This window comes from Lepidochelys kempii, chromosome 8 (genome assembly GCF_965140265.1).
Source record: "Lepidochelys kempii isolate rLepKem1 chromosome 8, rLepKem1.hap2, whole genome shotgun sequence".
NCBI lineage: Eukaryota > Metazoa > Chordata > Testudines > Cheloniidae > Lepidochelys > Lepidochelys kempii.
In genome coordinates this window covers 39,051,116-39,069,812 of record NC_133263.1, presented here as the reverse complement: position 1 = coordinate 39,069,812, position 18,697 = coordinate 39,051,116, and the positions used below count along the sequence as shown (strand labels likewise).

General features: G+C 45.8%; 1 protein-coding gene across 3 annotated transcripts in view; it reads left to right on the top strand.

Moving 5' to 3' along the window:
* The window catches only part of DIAPH1 (diaphanous related formin 1), a 163,969-nt gene that overhangs the window by 64,161 nt on the left and 81,111 nt on the right, over window positions 1–18,697 (top strand). For all 3 annotated transcript variants that reach the window (XM_073356163.1, XM_073356162.1, XM_073356164.1), the window contains 10 exons: window positions 11–141; window positions 340–426; window positions 4,162–4,225; window positions 5,198–5,337; window positions 5,523–5,631; window positions 5,908–6,018; window positions 8,815–8,933; window positions 11,466–11,582; window positions 14,727–14,842; window positions 18,095–18,159. In XM_073356163.1, the coding sequence (XP_073212264.1) occupies window positions 11–141; window positions 340–426; window positions 4,162–4,225; window positions 5,198–5,337; window positions 5,523–5,631; window positions 5,908–6,018; window positions 8,815–8,933; window positions 11,466–11,582; window positions 14,727–14,842; window positions 18,095–18,159 (1,059 nt within the window). The remainder of the gene's footprint in view (window positions 1–10; window positions 142–339; window positions 427–4,161; window positions 4,226–5,197; window positions 5,338–5,522; window positions 5,632–5,907; window positions 6,019–8,814; window positions 8,934–11,465; window positions 11,583–14,726; window positions 14,843–18,094; window positions 18,160–18,697) is intronic.

Genomic DNA, 18,697 nt, shown 5'->3' with positions numbered 1-18,697 from the left:
CCCTGTGTAGGGCATGAGTCAGAAGGAGAGCTCTAAGTCGGCCATGATTTATATCCAGGAGCTGAAATCAAATCTCAGGGATGCCCAATTGCTCGGTTGTTTGGAGTCTCTGCGAGTGTCACTCAACAACAATCCTGTCAGGTAAAGGGCTGGCTGGAGCAAAGGAGATCAGGCAGGGAGCTGAAGCTATAAGCAAGGGGGTTAGGTGCTTGCTTATCGTGGCTGCGGATGGTGCATTGTGATTGAATAGAGAAGAGAGAGGGCAGGGGGTGGTTGAGGGTTTTGTGACTTTCCGTCCTTCTATGTGCTGCTAATATGACTCTGTTGTGTTTCTTACAGCTGGGTACAGAATTTTGGGGCTGAGGGCCTCAACTGCCTGCTGGACATATTAAAAAGGCTCCATGATGAGAAGGACGAGGCACCCAGGTGAGGGACAAACTGAATGGAAGCTATTTATAAAGTGTACTAAGTGTGTCTGTTATGGTTCCAGGGTTAGCTGCACATCTGTCCCCTAGCTGGTCTCTCTGAGTGTGCCCCCTCAGCCATCAAACTTTGAGCTTTTTCCACAATCTTCCCGCTCTTAGACCAGGCCCTGGGGAGCAGCATCCTGTGTATCCTGAGGTCAGACCGAGTCTGAGCACTTGCTGTTCTTCCCTCTGCAAGTCTATGGCCAGTGGTGTCCAGTGAGCAGGCAGCCTTCTTAAAGCCAAGGGGAGTGTTCATTTTAGTAGTAGGAACAAAGCATTACAGAGAGAAGTGCTTTTGTTCTTCTGTGTTCATAGGTCTTTTCCCATCCTCGTCACAACCAGTTTTGTCGGTTGTTCCTCCATTGCCAGCCAATCATCAAAGCTAACGTTTCTGGCATTGTCCACTAACAACTGTCAAGTGTGTGTGCTGAGTGGTGGCTATCTTCAGCTATTCTTTCTCCTTTCTGCCTGTTTTTACAGACACACTCCTGTTGAATTAAATCATAGAATCATAGAATATCAGGGTTGGAAGGGACCCCAGAAGGTCATCTAGTCCAACCCCCTGCTCAAAGCAGGACCAATTCCCAGTTAAATCATCCCAGCCAGGGCTTTGTCAAGCCTGACCTTAAAAACCTCTAAGGAAGGAGATTCTACCACCTCCCTAGGTAACGCATTCCAGTGTTTCACCACCCTCTTAGTGAAAAAGTTTTTCCTAATATCCAATCTAAACCTCCCCCACTGCAACTTGAGACCATTACTCCTCGTTCTGTCATCTGCTACCATTGAGAACAGTCTAGAGCCATCCTCTTTGGAACCCCCTTTCAGGTAGTTGAAAGCAGCTATCAAATCCCCCCTCATTCTTCTCTTCTGCAGGCTAAACAATCCCAGCTCCCTCAGCCTCTCCTCATAACTCATGTGTTCCAGTCCCCTAATCATTTTTGTTGCCCTTCGCTGGACTCTCTCCAATTTATCCACATCCTTCTTGAAGTGTGGGGCCCAAAACTGGACACAGTACTCCAGATGAGGGGTCCAATGTCGAATAGAGGGGAACGATCACGTCCCTCGATCTGCTCGCTATGCCCCTACTTATACATCCCAAAATGCCATTGGCCTTCTTGGCAACAAGGGCACACTGCTGACTCATATCCAGCTTCTCGTCCACTGTCACCCCTAGGTCCTTTTCTGCAGAACTGCTGCCTAGCCATTCGGTCCCTAGTCTGTAGCTGTGCATTGGGTTCTTCCGTCCTAAGTGCAGGACCCTGCACTTATCCTTATTGAACCTCATCAGATTCCTTTTGGCCCAATCCTCCAATTTGTCTAGGTCCTTCTGTATCCTATCCCTCCCCTCCAGCGTATCTACCACTCCTCCCAGTTTAGTATCATCCGCAAATTTGCTGAGAGTGCAATCCACACCATCCTCCAGATCATTTATGAAGATATTGAATAAAACCGGCCCCAGGACCGACCCCTGGGGCACTCCACTTGATACCGGCTGCCAACTAGACATGGAGCCATTGATCACTACCCGTTGAGCCCGACAATTTAGCCAGCTTTCTACCCACCTTATAGTGCATTCATCCAGCCCATACTTCCTTAACTTGCTGACAAGAATACTATGGGAGACCGTGTCAAAAGCTTTGCTAAAGTCAAGAAACAATACATCCACTGCTTTCCCTTCATCCACAGAACCAGTAATCTCATCATAAAAGGCGATTAGATTAGTCAGGCATGACCTTCCCTTGGTGAATCCATGCTGGCTGTTCCTGATCACTTTCCTCTCATGCAAGTGCTTCAGGATTGATTCTTTGAGGACCTGCTCCATGATTTTTCCAGGGACTGAGGTGAGGCTGACTGGCCTGTAGTTCCCAGGATCTTCCTTCTTCCCTTTTTTAAAGATTGGCGCTACATTAGCCTTTTTCCAGTCATCCGGGACTTCCCCGGTTCGCCACGAGTTTTCAAAGATAATGGCCAGTGGCTCTGCAATCACAGCCGCCAATTCCTTCAGCACTCTCGGATGCAACTCGTCCGGCCCCATGGACTTGTGCACGTCCAGCTTTTCTAAATAGTCCCTAACCGCCTCTATCTCCACAGAGGGCTGGCCATCTCTTCTGCATTTTGTGATGCCCAGCGCAGCAGTCTGGGAGCTGACCTTGTTAGTGAAAACAGAGGCAAAAAAAGCATTGAGTACATTAGCTTTTTCCACATCCTCTGTCACTAGGTTGCCTCCCTCATTCAGTAAGGGGCCCACACATTCCTTGGCTTTCTTCTTGTTGCCAACATACCTGAAGAAACCCTTCTTGTTACTCTTGACATCTCTGGCTAGCTGCAGCTCCAGGTGCGATTTGGCCCTCCTGATAACATTCCTACATGCCCGAGCAATATTTTTATACTCTTCCCTGGTCATATGTCCAACCTTCCACTTCTTGTAAGCTTCTTTTTTATGTTTAAGATCCGCTAGGATTTCACCATTAAGCCAAGTTGGTCGCCTGCCATATTTACTATTCTTTCGACTCATCGGGATGGTTTGTCCCTGTAACCTCAACAGGGATTCCTTGAAGTACAGCCAGCTCTCCTGGACTCCTTTCCCCTTCAAGTTAGTCCCCCAGGGGATCCTGGCCATCCGTTCCCTGAGGGAGTCGAAGTCTGCTTTCCTGAAGTCCAGGGTCCGTATCCTGCTGCTTACCTTTCTTCCCTGCGTCAGGATCCTGAACTCAACCAACTCATGGTCACTGCCTCCCAGATTCCCATCCACTTTTGCTTCCCCCACTAATTCTACCCGGTTTGTGAGCAGCAGGTCAAGAAAATCTGTAAAGTCATACAGAAAATACCCCAATCACCAAGCTAACATACAATATTCATAAATTATCACAGGGCACCTCCAAATCCATCAAAGTTTCATGGTTAGGGCAGGAGTCTGGGAAGCAGGAAACCTGGATTCTTTTCCTGGCTCTGTAACACCCCCCCTCTGTCTGTTTTCCCATCTATTAAATGGGGATGGTGGTACTTTTACCCATCTTTATGAAGTGCTTTGGGGTCTGTGGCTGAAGAGCTATATAAGTGGTAACTTATTATGCATAGCTCTCTATAGCTAGAGTCAAGTAAGATCCTGTCCTGTTACGTTTACAAGCTTTCATAATCCTAAAGGGCTTGTGAGGAGGCTACAGGATTATTACTGCATATACATGTTGTTTGGCTAATTGAAGGTGGTGGTGGGGGGCAACAAGAAGAAAGTCTTGGGGCAGGGAGGTTTCACTGTATGGTCAGAAGTGTGTGGGTGTGGGGAGGAGGGGGCATTGCTCCAGTACAGTTCAGTTATGGGGCAGTGGTTTGTGGCTAGGGTTTGCCAGAAGAGGTCTTTAGTGGGGTGAGATGAACAGGGATGAGTACGTGGCGGTGACTCATGGGGGGGCTAAAGGGCAGAGGCTAAAGTTGGGTAGGGAGTGTGTGTGTTGGTGGGTTATGGTGGGATGAGCGTGGAGGTTTTCCCGCAGGAGATGTAGCAGCCTTTTCCCTGTGTTTCTTTTGAATTCAGGTGTGTGTGTGGGGTTGGAGTCTTAGTGCAGCACTGGACACCTAAGACCTCTCCTGGCCCCACCTGAGAGTTGTGGGCCTACTGTCCTTTAATTGGGGGAAGCATGATGCCGTTTATCATGCTCCATGTGACTATTCATCAGCTGGCTTTCCTTCCTCACAGCTCCTATGACACTCGGAGCAAACATGAGATCATCCGATGCCTGAAGGCTTTCATGAACAACAAGGTGAGATCCCTGTCCTTTCCCTAGATACATCCGTATATTGCCACCTCCTCTTCCTCATGTGCTCTCTGCTCTGGTGGCATGGGGCCATCCCCAAAAGTGGTAGGGGAGGTGGGGATGAAGGCTCCTGACTCTTCAGTAAACCCTTGCTTACATTTCACTCACGCTTCTCACCCCCTTCCTCAGCCTGTGCACTTCTGCCTCCCTCCCCTCCCCCCCACCTCCGTCCTGTACTACTCCTACTTCTTCTGGGCCCACTGTATACTTTCTCTCAATCCTGCCATACTCTCTTTCAGACATTTGGGGACACTTTGGTACTGTGCTATCTTCAATCTGTGTCCTCCTCTCTGCTATACCTCTGCACACCTGTGGGCACTCTGAGGACACCAATATCCCTGTCTCCTTTGCTGTTTGTTTGTACTCTACATCTCTGCCCTCTGTCCAGCCTCCCCTTCTCTGTCTTTCTCACTCATGCCCCAGGCTGTCCTACTTTCCCTTCTCATTTGCAGGCATTCTGGGACACCTAGTACTAATTCTGTTAAACTCCCCTGTCCCTTTGGTTCTCTTCACCCTTCCTTTCTCACTCACATATGCTGTGAGATCTCTATCTCTCCTTTCTAGCTTCTTTGACTCCTTTCTTTCTGATACTGTTCTCACAGGGACTCTCCTTTCATTGTGCACATCCATGCACACCTGTCAGGATCCCACTAAGTACCTTTCTTCTTGCTGGCTTTGACCCTTTAGGACACCCCAACTCCTACCCCCTTGTCCTTCCTTGGTCTCCCCTCTGAAATAATAGAAGGGATGTGTGGACAGACATTGGACAAGCGTCTTGCCACCTGCACTGTTTGTGGCGAAGTTGCTTCCCTTTAGCCTTAAAGCAGTCTCAGGTTTGAGGCATAAACAGTTCGCAGTATGCTCCTTAGTGGGCTAGCTGAGTCAAATATACTAACTCATCCTTTCTTTCCCCTTCAGTTTGGAATCAAGACAATGCTGGAAACAGAGGAGGGGATCTTGCTGTTGGTGAGAGCTGTTGACCCCAAAGTCCCTTCCATGATGATAGATGCTGTGAAACTGCTGTCAGCTCTCTGTATCCTGCCTCAGCCCGAGGACATGTACGTGTCTATGGGATTCATTCAACCACTCATCTCTCTTGAGGTTGCTCTCATTTGCCTCTCTGGAGTCCCCACTTCTCTCCTTGTCTCTTGGTTTTACAATGATGACACGCATGCATACCTCTTCCCTTTCCGCCCCACCCCCAATTGAGACTGCTGCTGATTCCCTCTTTCTACTGTTTCAGGCATGAGCGGGTTCTGGAGGCACTGACAGAGCGAGCAGAAGTGGACGAGGTGGAGCGATTCGGTCCCTTGTTGGATGGCCTGAAGGGCGGAACCTCTGTGGTACTGAAGGTACCTCAACCCTCAGTATATGTGGGCACTGTTGTCTGTTCTAGGGGAGGAGCAAGAGAGGATTGGTCTACTCTAGCAGTTTGACTGCTCTCTGTAGTGAGGATACAGGAGGGAGGGTGTAAGATACCATCTTTTTGATATCTCCCTATTTGTAGCACTTCCCTGGTTGATGGGTACAGTGTTCTGGGCATTCTGAGCGCCTGACTAGAAGTCTTGGATGAGGGGATAGAGACCTGGCTCACTCTGATACAGAAACTGTCTGTCTCCCTATTTTAGGTAGCCTGTATGCAGCTGATCAATGCCCTTATCATCCCTGCTGATGAGCTCGACTTCCGAGTTCACATTCGAAGTGAGCTGATGCGTTCTGGGTTGCAGCACATCCTTACGGTAAGAAGCAATCATCTCCTCCTATGGGGCACCATCATGCTCGATGAGAGAAGCAACAGCCACCATCTCAGCAGTTGTATTCATATTGAAAGTACCTAATACTGTTAAAAGGCTCTGGTAGTGACAAAGTAATATTGCTCTTCCCAATAAAAGAAAGTGGCTAGAGGCAAAAAGGCATCCTTTAAAAATTGCAAGTTAAATACTACTGAGGAAAGTAGAAAGAAGCATACGCTCTGGCAAGTCAAGTATAAAAAGTATAATTAGGCAGACTAAAAAAGAATTTGAAGAGCTACTAGCAAAATTCAAAAAGTAATAGCAAAACGAACTGCCAAACAATCACTGGGCAATCAAGGTGCTAAAGGAGCACTCAAGGAAGATAAGGCCATTGCGGAGAAGCTAAATGAATTCTTTTTATTATTCTTCACCGTAGAGGATGTGAGGGAGATTTCCATACCTGAGCCATTCTTTTTAGGTGAGGAACTGTTCCATATTGAGTTATCAGTAGAGGATGTTTTGGAACAAATTGATAAATTAAACAGTAATAAGTCACCAGTACTAGATGGTATTGACCCAAGAGTTCTGAAGGAGCTCAAATATGAAATTGCAGAACTCCTAAGTGTGCTATTTAATTTGTCACTTAAATCAGCCTCTGTACTAGATGACTGGAGGAAAGCTAATGTGATGCCAATTTTTAAAAAGGCTCCAGAGGCGATCCTGGCAATAACAAGCCTAACTTAATTACCAGGCAAATTGGTTGAACTGGAGTAAAAAACAGAATTATCAGACACCTAGATAAACACTATTTGTTGGGGAAGGGTCAACACAGCTTTTGTAAAATGAAATAATGCCTTACCAATCTATTAGAATTCTTTGAGGGGGTCAACAATTGTGGACAAGGGTGACCAAGTAGATATAGTGTACTTGGATTTTCAGGAAGCCTCTTGCAAGGTCCCTCACTAAAGGCTACTATGCAAAGTAAGCAGTAATGGGATAAGAGCAGGGGTTCTCAAACTGGGGGTTGGGACCCCTCAGGGGGTTGCGAGGTTATTACATGTGGGGGGTCAAGAGCTGTCAGCCTCCACCCCAAGCCCCGCTTCATCTCCAGCATTTGTAATGATGTTAAATATATAAAAAAGTGGTTTTTAATGTATAAGGGGGGTTGCACTCAGAGGCTTGCTGTGTGAAAGGTGTCACCAGTACAAAAGTCTGAGAACCCCTGGATAAGGGGGAATGTCCCTTCATGGATCAGTAACTCGTTAAAAGACAAGAAACAACAAAAGCAGTGTCTACCAGAGATATCTGTACTGGGGCTAGTGCTGTTCAACATATTCAGAAATGATCTGGGAAAAGGGTTAAACAGTGAGGTGGCAAAGTTTGTAGATGATACAAAATTACTCAAGATAGTTAAGTCCACAGCAGACTGCAGAGAGTTACAAAGGAATCTCACAAAACTAGATGACTGGGCATGTGAAATTCATGCAAATTAGTACACATTGGAAAACGTAATCCCAATCATACATACAAAATGATGGGATCTAAATTACTGGTTACCGGTCAAGAAAGAGATATTGGAGTCACTGTGGATAGTTCTCTGAAAACATCTGCTCATTGTGCAGCGGCAGTCACAAAAGCTAACAGAATGTTAGGAGCCATTATGAAAAGGATAGATAAGAAGACAGTAAAATCATAATGCCAGGATGTAAATTCATGGTACGCCCACGCCTTGAATATTGCATGCAGTTCTGGTGTTCCCATCTCAGAAAAGATATATTGGAATTGGAAAAAGTACAAAGAAGGGCCACAAAAATTATTAGGGGTATTAGAACAGCTTCCACATGAAGAAAGATTAAAAAGACACGGACTGTTCAGCTTGGAAAATAGATGACTAAGGGGGGATATGACAGAGGTCTATAAAATTATGAATGGTGTGGGGAAAGTGAATAAGAAAATGTTATTTACTCCCTCACATAACACAAGAACCCGGGGTCACGCACTGAAATTAATAGGCAGCAGGTTTAAAGCAAACAAAAAGAAGTATTTCACACAGTGCACAGTCAACCTCTGGAATTCATTGCCAGGGGATGTGAAGGCCAAAATTATAATGAGATTCAAAAAAGAATTAGATAAGTTCCTGGAGGAGAGGTCCATCAATGGCTATTAGGCAAGATCGTTAGGGATGCACCCCCATGCTCTGGGTGTCCCTAGCCTCTGACTGTCAGAAGCTGGGAATGGACAATAGGGACAATTGATTGCCTGTTCTGTTCATTCCTCTGAAGCACCTGGTATTGGCCACGGTCAGAAGACAAGGTACTGGGCTAAATTGACCATTGGTCTGACCCAGTATGGCTGTTCTATGTTCAAACCCTTGCTGCAGGAATGACGTGGGCTGTATTGCAGCCCTGTTCTTGCTCAGTGCTTCCTCTCTCTTAGTTACCAAGCCTCCCAGGGTCAGTTGGATGGTGATCACACTCCCTTTGCCGTTTATGTATACTGGCCCTGTCCATGTGACTGTGCACTCTCCTGGAGCGTATGATGATCCTATCTTCTTGTGACTGTGAATTGATATCATCACTGGTGGGCCTCTTACCTGTGGCTCCATGCTGGCCTGGGCTCTCCTGGGGCTTCCAGCAGACTTGTTTGCACATTAATGTATGTTGGCCCCTCATTACATTCCTTTGTGCTCTAACATAGCCCTTGTTTAGCTCCCATCTGAAAAACTGTATGCTCTCAAGTGATCCCACCAGAGTCTGTATAGCTTCTGATGGCCTCTCTATGATGTACTCATGCTCTTGGCAGGAGCTGCGGAAACTGGAGAATGAGGAACTGAAGGTACAGCTGAGTGTATTTGAAGAACATGGTGAGGAGGATTCTGAAGACCTCAGGAGCCGCCTTGAGGACATTCGCATTGAAATGGAATATCCTTCTGTTGCTTATTCGGCAGGGGTTGCGTTTGGGGCAGGAGTATCCCCAGGAAGTTTCTTACCGCCAGTCTTTGTACCATCCCTACCTCCATGTAGGGAGAGGGACTGAGGTTGATGGTCTTTCCTCTGGTCAAGTAATGTCTGGGCCGAGCACAGCTTGCTGTCATTAGGTCATATGGGTTCCAGGGCTTGTTTGGGTCAGAGCTGCCCAATACATTGTAGGATGCCTCTGATCCATCAGACAAAGTCTGAAGACATGAGTGAGTGAAGTACAGGCAGGTATGCCAATCCTCTGTTAGGGATTTGGCAGTTTATTAGCAAAAAGAAGAAGACCAGACCCTGGTCATTTGGGAGGATGCAGCTTGTCTGACACTTCCAGAAACTTTAGTTTTGGATTTCTGTTCAGACTTGACTTTTTATGGACACTGTAGTTTGTCTGTCCCTGTTTTGTATGCAATAAATAGGCAGGCGTGGCAGAACTTGATTTTTATTTTTTTATAGTTTTGATGGATAATATTGGTTTATTTTTCAGCATTTTTTAATTTTTATCTATTTAAATTTTCACAGTTATGGGAAATTATGTGAAGGTCAGGTGATAGGTTTTGAGATTCAAAAAGATAAAGCTTCATAACCATTAAAACACAAAATGTCAACATCGAATGTCAAAATGTACAAAGTAAATATCAAACTCTAATTAAGTTTTCAAGCAGCATTTTTCTTATTTGCCTAACTGTAAATTTCTGTTATCAATGGAAATATTTTTGTTAACACACAGAGGCACTAAAAATTTTAATCAGCAGATTCCTGGCCACATGCAATAGGATAGTTTGTGCTCCTCCACCTTGGGGGCTGCCCGAAATAGGAGTTTGTGTGTCTCTATATATGTGTAACAGCCGTGTTAGTCTGTATCTGCAAAAAGAAAAGGAGTACTTGTGGCACCTTAGAGATTAACAAATTTATTTGTTATGTTTGTGGGCTCTCACTTTCCCCTCTAGTGAGCATGCCTTGTGGCCCAGAGACTAAGGGCTCCCTCCTTGCACATGGGGGTGTGAGTGGGCTGCATAATTTTGTACAGTTCTTTGTGCCTGTGATGTTGCATACACCTTTGTGTTGTTTTTCTCCTAGAAAATGTTATACAAACCAAACTGAATAAGTTGAATAAGTTGTCCTGTTCATATCATAGAATCATAGAATCATAGAATATCAGGGTTGGAAGGGACCCCAGAAGGTCATCTAGTCCAACCCCCTGCTCAAAGCAGGACCAATTCCCAGTTAAATCATCCCAGCCAGGGCTTTGTCAAGCCTGACCTTAAAAACCTCTAAGGAAGGAGATTCTACCACCTCCCTAGGTAACGCATTCCAGTGTTTCACCACCCTCTTAGTGAAAAAGTTTTTCCTAATATCCAATCTAAACCTCCCCCACTGCAACTTGAGACCATTACTCCTCGTTCTGTCATCTGCTACCATTGAGAACAGTCTAGAGCCATCCTCTTTGGAACCCCCTTTCAGGTAGTTGAAAGCAGCTATCAAATCCCCCCTCATTCTTCTCTTCTGCAGGCTAAACAATCCCAGCTCCCTCAGCCTCTCCTCATAACTCATGTGTTCCAGTCCCCTAATCATTTTTGTTGCCCTTCGCTGGACTCTCTCCAATTTATCCACATCCTTCTTGAAGTGTGGGGCCCAAAACTGGACACAGTACTCCAGATGAGGCCTCACCAATGTCGAATAGAGGGGAACGATCACGTCCCTCGATCTGCTCGCTATGCCCCTACTTATACAATATGTTGTACAGTTCATAAGTTGTACAGTTCTCTGTGCCTGTGATGTTGCATACACCTTTGTGTTGTTTTTCTCCTAGAAAATGTTATACAAACCAAACTGAATAAGTTGAATAAGTTGTCCTGTTCATATGTCTCACCCCATGAATGATGGGAAAAAGAAATGGATTTCTAATTTTTATTCTTCCCATCAATCCCCTCTTTTTTTTTAAAACTTAGATTTGTTTAGTTTCCAGGGAAGTTAGGTTGGCTGATCTGAGGGAGAAAAAGGGACTCTTGAAGCAGAAGGAGCCAAAGGGTCATTGCATAATGGTAAAGGTGTTACTTGGAGTGGGGGAGACATGTGACTTTGCCCTCATCCCCAAAGTGGAGACTGGGGATACTGTTTGGGGGTGCATAAGGGAGGGGTACAGAGAAACTAGACATTTGCCGTCTTGTGATCATGGAATGAATGAGCTACCAACAGCTTCCCCTTTTCTACCACCACTCCAATCAGGGACGAGAGTGTCACCTAGCAAATACTGGTTGGGCTTTAGAAAGGCTCAGGGAGAAGGAATTAGAGTCCCATTTTTGGCTAGTCTCCTGCAGTGTGTCCTCTTCCCCTTTCTGTATGAGAGGAATATGCATTGATAAAGTTTTGAGGATAGTACTTTGAAGGGCTAATGCCTTCCTCTACAGAGCAAAAGAGTAAGTAGAGCACCTGGATGTCTCCCCAGAGACCCTTCTGTTTCCTTAACCCTTTCTTCACTGATTTCAGTGAAGTCTTCCAGATTCTCCTCAACACAGTAAAGGATTCCAAAGCAGAGCCATTCTTCCTCTCTATCCTGCAGCACCTTCTGCTGATCCGCAATGATTATGAAGCCAGGTAAGGAGGGGAGCTTTGTGCTAGGCCTGCTGGAAGAGATGCTGGCAGTGTGTGGGAGAAACAGGCACTTTATTGGAAAAAATAATCCCAGCTACACATATATAATGATGAGTTCTAAATTAGCTTTCAGAGTGGTAGCCGTGTTAGTCTGTATCAGCAAACATAACGAGGAGTCGTTGTGGTACCTTAGAGACTAACACATTTATTTGGGCATAAGCTTTCGTGGGTTAGAACCCACTTCATCAGATGCATGGAGACAAAATACAAGAGCAGGTATAAATACATGAAAGCATAGGGGTTGCTTTACCAAGTGTGAGGTCAGTCTAATGAGAATAATAAATTAACAACAGGATACCAATTCAGCAGGAAAAATTCCTCCCTTGGTATCCTGCTGAATTGGTATCCTGTTATTAATTGATTTATCTTGTTAGACTGACCTCACACTTGGTAAAGCAATCCCCATCCTTTCATGTATTTATACCTGCTTCTGTATTTTCACTCCATGCATCTGATGAAGTGGGTTCTAACCCACGAAAGCTTATGCCCAGATAAATTTGTTAGTCTCTAAGATGCCACAAGGACTCCTAATTTTTTCTAAATTAGCTGTTGCCACTCAAGAAAAAGATCTTGGAATCATCATGGATAGTTCTCTGAAAACTTCAGCTCAATGCACAGCAGAATTCAAAAAGGCTAACAATGTTAGGGACTGTTAGGAATGGGATAGCAAATAAGACAGAAAATATGATAATGCCACTATATAAATTCACGGTATACCCACACCTTGAATGCTGTGTCTAGTCCTGGTCACTCCATTTCAAAAAAAGGATATAGTGGAACTGGAAAAGGTTCGGAGGAGGGCAACAGGGATGATCAAGGGTATGGAACATTGTCCATATGGAGAAAGACTAAAAAGATTAGAGCTGTTCATCTTAGAATAGAGATGATTAAGGAGGGATATGATAGAAAAAAATCATGAATGGTATAGAAAAAGTGAGTGGAGAAGTGTTATGTACCCTTTCCCACAATGCAAAAACCAGAGGTCACCTGATGAAATTAATAAGCAGCAACTTTAACCCTTAGAGCTAATCTTGTGCCCTGTGACAATTTGATATCAGCTAATGCAGCTTCAAGAACAGCTTGATTTCTTTTTTTTTTTTTGCTGTTTCGAAAATGCTCTAGGTTGTATTCAGTCTGGTACTTAGAGGTGGGAATGAAAAGATTATGCCATAAAGACGCAAGCATACTCTAAATTAACCTGTCCGAAGGTTCTGATTTGTTGTTAGGAGAAAATGACTGGAGGGTGACAGACAAGTTAAAGTTGACTGTGTTCTATGGCTTTTGGTATCTGTTAGAAAATCCCTTACCAGAAGACTTCTATTCTGGTATAATACCACCAAATACATTTAAATGAGGCCCCAGCAGTGTTGCGCTGTATCTGTGTATATCCTCTACCACTGTGGTTTTCAAACTGCGGGTCGCAATCCAGGTACTGGGTCACAGCAGCTCTGGTGAGGAGCCCTTAAAAGTCCTGTTGGCCATGCTGCCCGGCTAAGGCAGGCTAATTCCTATCTGTTCTGACACTGCGCTGCGCCCTGAAAGTGACCAGCAGCAGGTCTGGCTCCTAGGCAGGGGGGCCACGGGGCTCCGCGTGCTACCCCCACCCCAAGCACCAGCTCCGCACTCGCCAGTGGGAGCTGGGGGGGAGCCTGTAGGCAAGAACCGCGCGGAGCTGCTTGCACACCTCCACCTAGGAGCCAGACCTGCTGCTGGCCATTTCCGGGGTACAGCGCAGTCCGAGGTGCCAGGACAGGCAGGAAGCCTGCCTTAGGACCCCACTGCACTGCTGATCGGGAGCCACCCGAGGTAAGCCTGTGCCCCAACCCCACGCCTCAATCCCCTGGTCCAGCCCTGAGCCCCCCCAACCCAGAGCCCCCTCTTGCACCCCAAACCCCTCATTCTTGGCCCCACCTGCACCCCCAGCCCAGAGCCCGGACCCCCTCCCACACCTCTGCCCCAGCCCTGAGCCCCCCCAAACCCGCAACCCTCATCCCCACACCCCAACCCTCCACCCTAGCTTTGAGCCCCTCCCACACCCCAAACCCCTCATCCCCAGCTCCGTTGGGTCACAGGCATCAACACTTTTCTTCAACTGGGTCTCCAGAAAAAAAAGTTTGAAAACCACTGCTCTACAACATAGCCTTTGCTATGTGTATTTATACTGAAGGATTTGATATTGAGTAAACTTCTCTAGCTGTAGATATTCATATTTTCCAATAAATGACTCCACCTTCCCAGCCAACAGAACTGTGGAGTCCACCTCCTTAAATAATCTGTTTTCATTAATTATTTTTAACCTTGAGTGTGCCTATGTTTTGGGATATCTATGTAGTATGTTGCAAGTAAAGAGACATCGGATCCCCTTTCTGAATGTGATGTGATATTAATGCGGCTATCACGCCTAACTTGAAGGTAATTCATTATAGATACACAATTTAAAAAAAAAAGTTTAGGTTGGAAGGAAGTTTGTTAGGAGCAAATCGAAACAACCAAACTAATTGTCTCACTAACCAGCATTGTATACATTAATAATCTGTCTAGAATTTGTTTCCCAAACTCACTGTTGGGGAACAGCTCCTGTTGGTTTGGAATTAAAGTAGTCTGCTGCCAGCAGGTGGTGGTAGCTTGCCACAAGAAGGATGGAGCTCTGATCGAAGAAGATAGGCTCATAATGGAGGATAGAGAGTAGAAGGACATGAGACTAGTTCATAGAGTTTCTATGGAGTGATGGAGAGGCTAATTGCCAAGGTTTGTGAGAATGACAAGGCAGACAGGAGTAAAGAAATAAACAGTTTGGAGCATAGCCCACAATGTTCTTGGTATATAATGTGATGGTGTGGTGGGTATGTAGCTCTTGATTCTTCTTTGGCAGCAGCTTGTAACAGAGGCCACGTGGCATACCAAGATGTTTTACCTGGAGACCTAACTTGCTGAAGAGACCAAGTTTTGATCTTCAGACATTACATTTGTTACAGAGCCTTTGTAAACTTCTCTGTGGGGCCCCTGAGTGCATGGTACCCATGGTTTTCAGGTGTATGACTTTATAGAGCCATGTTAACACTGTTTCCTTTTCTTCTCTTTCCATAGGGCTCAGTACTATAAGCTAATTGATGAATGCATTTCCCAGATAGTTCTGCATAAGAATGGTGCTGATCCAGACTTCAAATGCAAGCGCCTCAACATTGACATTGAGGGGCTAATAGGTAAGTCCTGAAGCTGTTCATATCACAATCAAAACGAACCCAGTCTGATGTGGTTCCAGAACAACCTCATTATTTAGTCCCTCAACTGCACTTTGAGCTTCTGACCAACAGAACTTCCTGCCTCTCTGTTTGTGTCTCTGGTTCTTCCTCCTTGAGAATGGGCTCTGCAATCACAACTAATACGCTCAGCTGGAGCCCTTTTTCTGAGGTGCCTTTTCTGTTGCTTTCTGCACTGGGAGTCTGTATGTGGGCCATTCCATACATCTTCATTTGGGGCTTGCCTTTCACCACACACCCCCTGCCCTGTACTGTGCTCGGCTGGGTATCTTGCCATCAGACTAGATTAGAAAACAGATCACATACAGCTTTCTCCCTAGGCCACCATGAGCACTTCATGCTGTGGCCAGCAGAGGGCATTGTAAGTGGAAGTAGAGCCAATGGTATGTCTCCTGGAAACTAGTACTGAGTCCATAGTGCTGTCACTTGTTGCCTCACTCAGTGAGGGAAGACTGTAAGGGGTACATTATGCTTTCTGTGAGGAAGGAGAACTTCCAGAAAAAACTGTTCTTTGCGTGGTTGCAGACATGTATTCCACTCAGGAGTGGGTGCCCAGTGCATCAAAGCAAGATAACATTGCTTAGCAGTTCACATCAGGGTGGCGCTCGCATCATCTGGCCCCCATAGACCCTCTCATGGATATTTAACTATTGTGCTGCCTTGACCCCACTCAGTTCTTTCTCACTGCCCACGGCTTGAATTGGAGTATTCTGGGTGGTATTTACCTCACTCTTTTGCCACACGAAGGACAGTGTTTGAAACCTCGTGAAGACATTGCACCAGGCAACAACAAACTATTAAAATACCCAACTAAACTAATCTGACACTAAGGTGGTGGTACTACTACTACTATTCAGAGTTTCTGTCTGGTTTTTTTGTATGTATGTAGTATGACAGGATCAGGCCAGATGGCTACAGGAGAGTGATTTTTTTTTTTTTTTTTTAAACAAGTCACTTTATTGGATGTAAGGTGTTACAAACACAAAAAAACAAAGGTGTGATTTTTTGGTACAGAATGACATTATCTAACAGTAGATACATGCACTGCTGGGCAGAAAGCTAGGAGACCTACTGAAACCCATGGGTGGCCTATGCTGAGGCTTTAGTTCTCACTGTCCCCCAGGGTGTGCTTGTAAAAGAGGTACTCTGCCATCCCATATTTGGGTGCTCCCATCTTGCGCAGGTTGGTCATATGCTCACCCAGTTCTTTGATGGACTTCACCTGCTCATCCAGGTAGTGGGTTTCAATGAGAAGTCAGATATATTAGCCCCAGGTTAAGTAGGTCCCTTTTCCCTGGATAAGGTAACAGGGGCAGTTCCAGAACAATCAGGAACTTTCTGGAAACAATTAAGGCAGACAGGCTGACTAGAACACCTGCAGCCAATCAAGAAGCGCTAGAATCAATTAAGACAGGCAGGCTAATCAGGGCAGCTGGGTTTAAAAAGGAGCTCACTTCAGTTTGTGGTGTGCGTTCGAGGAGCTGGGAGCAAGAGGCGCAAGAAGCTGAGAATGAGAAGGCGTACTGCTGGAAGACGGAGAAGTACAAGCGTTATCAGACATCAGGAGGAAGGTCCTGTGGTGAGAATAAAGAAGGTGTTGGGAAGAGGCCATGGGGAAGTAGCCCAGGGAGTTGTAGCTGTCACACAGCTGTTACAGGAGCCACTGTAGACAGCTGCAATCCACAGGGCCCTGGGCTGGAACCCGGAGTAGAGGGTGGGCCCGGGTTCCCCCCATTCCCCCAACTCCCGACTTGATACCAGAGGAATTGACCTAGACTGTGGGTTCTACCAGAGGGGAAGGTCTCTGGCCTGTTTCCCGATCCACTAGGTGGATCAGCAGAGACTGTGGGGATTGTTGTTCTTCCTTTTCCCCATGCTGGCCAGTGATGAGGCTAACTGAGTGAACGGCAGATTTGAGCCACGAAAGTGGCCAAACTGGGGGCTGCCTTGAACCTCTGAGGTGAGCAAATCCGCCAATAAGCGCAGGACCCACCAAGGCAGAGGAGGAACTTTGTCACAGTAGTTAGTTTATAGTTAGCAGTACTAACTATATACAAAAAAGCCAAGAGAAACTCTGAGGAGTAGTAGTAGTACCACCTTAGTGTTAGATTAGTTAATTGAGTATTTTAGTAGTTTGTTGTTGCCTGGTGCAATGCCTTCACCAGGTTTCAAATACTGTCCCTCATGTGGGATAGCTATCCTTAGTAGTGATTCCAATACTCAGTTCTTGTTGTGCCTGGGAGGATCTGATCGTCTGGCCCCTCAGAGGCCTTCGGTGCCACCATGAGGCTTTAACTTTTCTCCAAGGAGAAGAACAGACTGTTGTTCTTCCTCTCCTCTCCCAAGAGAGAAGTCTCATAAAACTGACTGTAGTCACTCTAAGATTCAGGGAGATTCTTCATCCTCTTAGAAGCTTAGGGCTTCATCCAGCCCCAAAACTGCTGGAGCCCTGCGGGCCACATTGGGGAGGTTCATGTGCCATGAGTTTGAGAACCCTGGTCTAGATTGACTTAGACTTTGGAAGGGCTGTTCTGCAGTTGTTATTTAAGTGGACACTGAGCCCCATCTCCATTGTTTACTGCTTAAGAATCACCTGAATGGAATACATGTCTGCAACCACTCGAAGAGGGGGAAAAAATAGTTACTGCCTGTACTGTAACTGTTGTTTGAGGTATCGGTACAGACATGTATTCCCACCCTCCGACCCTTCTGTGTCAGTCTCTCCATCTGAGAGTCTGGTGCAAAGGAATTGAGGGAGGTCATGGTGGGACCACCTTTAAATAGCCATGGGAGAGGCTCCGAGGGCCAGAGGATGCAAGTGCCACCCTGTTAGGTACTGTTAAAGAAAACTATTTGGGTGCACACACACTTGAGTGGAATACATGTCTGCACCCACATCTTGAAGAACAACAGTTACAGGACAGGTAAATAACTGGTTTTTGTTTTATGTGCCTGACTGAGTAAAAAGAAAGGTCTGTTTTCAGCAAAGGGTACTGTACAGATCGTGTTGCAAGGGTGTGAGTGGTAAGCTCCATCCAGGACTAAGTATTGCACTGGGGAAAGTGGTATTGGGGGTCGGAGGACTGTCTCTAGCAGGGCATGTAAGGGTTATGTGCCTTGTGGAGGAAGGGGAGAAGGAATAATTTTGGACACTATTGTGTGCCTAATTTTGTTTTCCCTTTTCCCCTTTTTTAGATAACTTGATTGATCAAACGAAGGTGGAGAAAAGTGAGGCCAAAGCAGTGGAGCTGGAGAAAAAGGTGTTTGGCTGGGGATGGGAGGTGAATGGTGTGTGGTATAGGCCTCTGAGCACTGTGATTAGAGACTGGGCTGCAGGTGCCATCAGATAGTGCCTTCCATTAGTTCATGCAGCAGAACTGTGGTTAATAGCCACTCAGCTCTGCATTTGACCTTTATCTTTGGGGAAGAGCCACATGTTTACTTTTTAATTTTAAAAAAGGATGTAGTTTTCACATTGAGGGGAGACAGTGTTCAGGGCTGTGCTGCTGGGTATGTGCGCCCACACACTTCTCACTCTCAATCAGGACCTGCAGATGACTGTCAACTGAAGCTGTGACTGGATGTAATTAAAAGGTTCACCTCTTGTCACGGCCATGAAAACAGCTGCCTTCAGACAGTGCCAAGAATTTGTAATGCATTTTCTCTATGTGAAGAGTTATTTGTGTGCATTTCAGTGTAAATATGGACTCCTTCACTTGGAGACTCAGGGCCAGTGACTTCTTCCCTGTTCTCCTTGGCCTTTTGGATTGTGCAATAGAATAAATCCTATCCTCTTGT